At 33.0% G+C, this 6,662-nt stretch overlaps 1 protein-coding gene across 1 annotated transcript; it reads right to left on the minus strand.

Moving 5' to 3' along the window:
* Positions 1 to 2,275: 2,275 nt before the first annotated feature.
* On the minus strand, positions 2,276 to 4,813 carry LOC149253439 (uncharacterized). The gene has a single exon (XM_089454479.1). The coding sequence runs from the start codon at positions 4,811 to 4,813 to the stop codon at positions 2,276 to 2,278; it is 2,538 nt and encodes an 845-aa protein (XP_089310605.1).
* Between the last annotated feature and the right edge of the window lie 1,849 nt (positions 4,814 to 6,662).

The following is a 6,662-nucleotide window of genomic DNA, read 5'->3' on the forward strand; positions in this document are numbered from 1 at the left end:
ACTTCTATTAAAATAAACAAATCTTGTAAAGTTTTCATAATATTTTTCAAAATTTTATATTAAAATAAATTTCTAAATATTAAAAAATATTTTCTAACTTTTTTAAAATTCAAATTTTGTTTTTATTAAAAAACATTATTAATTTTAAAGTCATTGAGAAATAAATTAATTTAAAAATAATAAAAATAAAAGAAAATCTAATAGTGACACCTTTATTAAAATTATAAAATGCTAAGTAACTTTTACTATAACAAAAGCAACAAGTTTTCTAATTTTCTTAATATTTTTCCTTGTATAAAAAGTTAAGTAATTCTTAAAAACATGTGTTTATATTTTTTATAATTATTTTATATATATATATATATCCACTAAGACTAATATGATCTATGAAACATAATTATTAAAATAAATAATTATGTGTAAATATAATTATATAAATTTTATAAATATTTTATTTTAATTTAATTTTATCTATTTTTATATTACATTAATTTAAAATTATATTAAAATATTATATATATATATATATATATATATATATATATATATATATATATATAAAATTATTAATAAAATTATTTTTGTTATTATTCATAAAGTTAATTTAGATGTAATTAAGTAATTTTGAATATATTAAACTATATATTTTATTTATTATTAAGTGCTATATGTGTACTATAATTCTTATTAATGCATTTAATGAGTCTTTCATTTCCAGATATTTGCATTCATTAAAATATTAATATATGTAGTTATATTTTATATTAATTATTTTAATAGACCACACACATAATTTGTATAATAATTTTTTTTCTATGTTAAATTTTGATGGTCAAATTCAACTATGCTACATTAATATTAGTTATCTTTTTATTAATCATAATTGATTTGAAAATTATTATTAAATTATGATTTTTAATTTCTTTTAAATTAAATATTATATATAAATATCACTTGAGACTATAACTTACTAAACTATTCATTTTTTTTATTGGATTTCATTTTTAGTGGTTGGATTTGATTATGTTTATTTAATTTAATAGTTTTTGCCCATGGTTTTGTTATAGCCCAAGGTTTTGTAATTTATATTTATCTAATTTATTGTTTTTTGTTTCTTAAATTTTCTTTTTATAAATTAATATGAATTAGATAAATCATTTGCCGGTGAAATTAATTTACATATGTTTTAAGTTGACTATTAATTAAAACATATGAAGGTTACCTTTTTTTTATATATTTTTTCACGTTTAAAGATGTTGACAAACTTTCTTACTTTACATCTACACATCTCACCAATACTAGATATTCTAAATCTATAAAGAGGAGAAAAAACCAGAACTCACTTTATATGACACTTGTTTATATGACATTTTTTTAATTAATTAGTTTAATTAAAAAAACAAAATTGACATAACTTTTTTAAAGGTAAATCTCAACCTTTGATGTATGTACACTACCATGAAAATACTATCAATGAATGTAATATCAACATCTCATCATCCATAGTAAATATTAAAATACTTATTTTATAATATGTCTCATGTTGCTTAAAAAAAATATCATAAAACTAATTAAAATATAACTTGATTTTAAATTAATAATAATAATAATAATAACCCTCATTCCAATATCATATGTCAATACCATGGCTTTTTTTTTCCAAGGAAAAAAATCGAACTTTTTTATAAGGAGTAAAAAAGTTACAAAGCATATGAGTTAACATTCTGCAAAAAGCTGCCTGATAATGGCAAAAGCTCCTCTGAGAAGGATCATCAGCACCCCTACGTAGTGCTAATCTAAAACTCCTGTACTCGGCCTGAGCAGCCTTAACCCAGAAAATAAAACTGAAGTCCAAGTGTCTCCTGGGCCTCCTTTCATGAGGAAAACAACCCAGAGAAACTCATACAGTGAAGAAAAACCATAATCCGCTCTATCAAAACCAGAGCATAAACATATATATAGGAGAAAAACTAAACAAAGTACATATGCCACCAGCTATCATATGAACCACAGATAAACTAGTGCATATAAGTAGAAGCAAAAAATATATATTTGGAGGGAGATCCGACACACGGATCTGATCCTGAAACTGTTTAGTTACTCTCCAAACACCCACAGCTTGCTGCAGACCTGTTTTAGAAAGCCCATCTGCTTCCTCGTTGCATTCCCTGAATATGTGATCAATAGAAAAAACATTAAATTGCTGTTTTAAAGTGTGAATTTCTTCTAGTAAAGGCATCAACATGTAGTGCTGGCATCTATATTTCCCAATAACCTAGTTAACAACATTCATCGAATCTCCAAATATCTGAACTGTAAGAATATTTTTGTGGATGAGCCAACAGAGAAGAAGCTTTAAGGCAGTGAGTTCAGCAAAGTTATTTGAACCCATTCCAATTCCTACTGAAGCCTTTAACGAGTGAGAAGTACTAAGATGAATGCACAACCCGGCACCCGTGAAATTGTTTTGGGCTGCACCGTCAAAGAAAGCCCACGGTATCCCCTCTCTAATGCGGAACTCCTTCCGCTGATTAAAATTTGCAGGTTCCTCCTTTAACGGAATGCTGTCTAGAATGGCGTTGCTTTGAATGGCAATAGTAGCCACAGGGGTCGACATTTCTCTAAAAATACTACGATTCCTTGCAAGCCAAATACCCCAACAAATGATGGGAGGCAAATTCCTCAGGTTCTTCTCTTGAAAGTGGTTCCACCAATATTCCCAAGTTGTGGTCAAACTAACTCCCTCCCATCTTAATTTTACATTTAAGAGCCTTTCCGCTTCATGCCATACCTGCTTTGTAAACGGGCATGAAAGAAAAAGATGGGAAATGGATTCAGAATCCGCATAACACAGAGGGCATCTTCCAGGTCCCTGCTTAAAACGGGTTTGTAGTACTTCCCAAGTAGGAATCTTATGATTTAAGGCACACCAAAAAAAAATTCTAGCTTTTTTAGGACATTTTAATTTGAACAAAGGCTTTGACCACCAAACAGGAGGATTCCAGCCTTTGTTCTTCATCAAGAAATTGTAACCAGCCTTTGGAGAATAAAGCCCTGTCTCAGCATGTGCCCACACCAGAGAATCCGGCCTGTCCTTTAATCTAACATTGGATCTTCTAAGCTCCTGAAGAAAGAGCTGCCACTCATTCCTCCAGATGATGTCTATTCCTAGCTCAGCTTCAGACTTCCAAGCCTGCCCCCAAATAGATGACTGCTCCATACTTGCAATCTGCCTTAAGCTTCTTATTCCTATATCATCCAAGTGAGTGAGCAGTCCTGGAGGAAGAGCAAAACCTTCGCTGCACCCCACCCATGGATCCCTACCGATCCTCAGGCTTTCTCCATTTCCAACCCGCCAGGCCAGCCCTTGTTCGATTACCTTAAAAGCCTCCGAAGTGGCTTTCCAAATAACAGAACAGTTTCTTCCTTTCTTGTTTGGGGTTCTTATCCAATCTTCGAGTGGAATAGGGTCAATGTACTTTCTTTTGACTACCTTCGTCCAGAGATTCTCCATAGATATGATTCGCCAACCTGATTTTGCTGCTAAGGCTAGACTAAAGTCAGTGGGACTTTTCAAGCCCCATCCTCCCCAGTCTTTTGGTCTTGCGATCTTATCCCACGCCACCCAAGGGAGTACAGAATCCTCCTTGGACCCTGACCACAGAAACCTACTGCAAATCTGTTTTATTTTGTGGAGTATCCCTTTTGGGATCCAGGTCAAAGCTGCCCAAAACACCGGAATAGCCTGCAGAACTGAATTAACCAAGGTAAGTCTTCCTGCCCTAGACAGCCACTTGAAGCTCCAATGGGATATTTTTTGTTCAATCTTCGCTATTAGCCAGTTCCAGTCCTGCTTTCTGTAGGAGGATGGCTTAAGCCAAAACCCAAGATATTTGAATGGTTGTTCCATATTGCAAGTTCCAAAAGGCAGGTGAGCAGCAATCGAAAGCTCCTCTTGTCTACTGAAGCCTTCAAAAATTAGTTGAGATTTTCTATCATTTATTTGAAGCCCTGTAGCTTTCAGGAACTGATCAAGTATGAGCTTAATCTCTACAATTTCAGATAAGTTCCCATTTGAAAACAAAAGAATATCATCAACAAAAAGCAGATGAGTAATGAACAGGTTGACAGCAACTTCCAAACCTTTTACCAAACCTGAACTTTTTGCCTTTAAAATAAGCCTGCTTAAGCCTTCTGCAGCAAGAAGGAAAAGCAGGGGGGAGAGCGGACACCCTTGGCGCAGTCCTCTTTGACTTTTAAAGAAATGAGAAGCAGCTCCATTTATCAGGACAGCAAAATTTACATTTGTGATACACCCCATGATCCATCTTATGAAGCCCACCTGGAAACCAAGATGTGTCAAGAGCATCTTTAGATATGTCCAACTGACCCTATCATAGGCTTTGGATAGGTCTATTTTGAGCACTGCCCCCTTCTTGTTTGCTTGCCTGATACTGTGAATAGTTTCTTGTGCTACCCCGATAGCTTCATGAATTTGTCGCCCATCCAGGAATCCAAATTGTTCCTTTGAAATACAGCACGATAAAATGGGTTTCAGGCGAACCGCAATGATCTTTGCTATAATCTTATATATGGTATTGCACAGAGAAATAGGCCTGAAATCTTCGAAAGAACCAGGATCTTCCTTTTTTGGAATAAGTGCTATGAATGTTGAATTAAACGGACCATAGATTTCTCCTTTCACTCTAGATTCCTCCACAACTTCAGTAAGTTCTGCCCCGATGGAATCAAAAAAGTGTGTGAAGAGTTCTATAGTCCATCCATCGGGCCCTGGACTTTTATCTTTCGCCATAGACTTTATAACACTTTCTACTTCCTCCTTTGACACTTCTCTAAAAAGATCTTCAACATCTTCCTCCTCCACAAACCGAGGAAAAGCCTGGGCAGTTCATGGCTTATTAATACTACATTCCCAAAAAACCATATTTCAATTCATATGACATTTTTTTTAAAATAATCAATTAATTAAAATGACAGAGCTACCTTGTAGAGAAATGCCATCCTTTAATTTTTGTACACTACTAAGAATATTCTAAAATATTTCGTGGAGTCTGAATCACTACTACCCAAATAATAATTATTGATAATTAAATTAAAATTCTCAAACCTTATTCATAAGTAGACACCCCTATAGATGTTGATGCACGCAAGATATATCATTCTGGCAATAGAATTAGCAAGGATCCAAATCTTAAGATTGGTAATTGAGTATATGGCTAAAATAAGGTTTAATAATATAAGTAATCATAAAACTTCATTTATAAATACAAATAACTTAATAAAATTAATTATAACTTTTCTTTAAATGATAAAAACCATTAATATTATTTTTTATTAAATCTTAAACATAGATATAATATTTATAATAAAAATTTCTAAAATCTCAGCATCCTTATAACATAGAGATGCTTATTAAAAACATATATACATATATATATATGAAGGATTAACATTAAATATGATATAGGTAAAAAGGTAAACTAATAACAACAAAATAACTTGTTGGTTCCAAAAATGTGGCCAAATTTTTTTATGTGATTTTTACAGAAAAACTTTATTTAATTTATTATAAATTACAGCAACTGGAATACAAAAATAAAATAACATATTGATTGCTATATGGTGGTAGATCATTATCTTATCTGATAGGTAATAAAAAAAAAATTGAAATTTATTTTATGTTTTTCAAAGGTTAGACCTTAGTTTTAAATGAATTGTGCGAGATAAATCGGCTCGATTATTCCGGCAGCCACCGCTAGGATTACATAGCCCGGGAGAATAAGTCAGCAAAATTTTGTCATGTAAGCGAGCTTTCGTTAGTTTCGAGTAAGAGCGTAGATGTAGCCACCGTCCATGTCTTTTCTTGCACGATCCATTACACGTCAAACCATGTTGCTGTTGGATAAAACTTTGTGTTGGGTATGCAAATTTATTCTGAGGCGGTTAGTGATGTTATGTGAGTGTGTAGTACAAAAGATATTTACCCTCACTCGTGTCGACCAACATGTTTTTCTGTGACTCAGCTTGGGAGACAAATTTACTGCAAGTAAACAATTTGGACGATACAAATATTTATATATGTGTGGGGCCTGACGAAGCAGCATGTGCATTCGCTATGTTTACTCAAACTCAAAACAATATTTAATAGTTGAAAAAGATCTCAAGAAGATAAAACTAAGACCGGTTTTGCGTGGGGCTGGCGCTGGCGCTGGTTGATTTTAAATATATAGAGTAAATGGAGGGAATTTGGCGGTTAAATTATTTGTTATTGAAAATTTTGATCATCAAATATTATGATGGAAAATTTAAATGTGATTACTAATGAGGAGTAGACGGGTTGGTTTGTGTGGGGTTTAGTCCTTGAGTCACAGGTTTAAATCTTATGGGGAGAGGTTGAGGAATGTAACCACTTTGGAGGAATTAAACTTCCTAAAGGGCCTCCATGCTTGACCAAAGCCTTGCACAATCCTAGTGATAAACATCTCACGGTGGGTAGATTGGTCTTCGTCCAACAAATAAGTCTTTGCACAATCCTCGTGATAAGCATCCCATGGTGGGTAGCTTGGTCTTCTTCCAACCAATAAGCAAGGGCGCACAATCCTAGTGATCAGCATCCCATTGTGGGTAGATTGGTCTTCTTC

The sequence above is a fragment of the Pinus tabuliformis genome, chromosome 7 (assembly GCF_031772625.1).
Source record: "Pinus tabuliformis cultivar Carrire ecotype Pingquan chromosome 7, CPIR1, whole genome shotgun sequence".
NCBI classification, from domain to species: Eukaryota; Viridiplantae; Streptophyta; class Pinopsida; order Pinales; family Pinaceae; genus Pinus; species Pinus tabuliformis.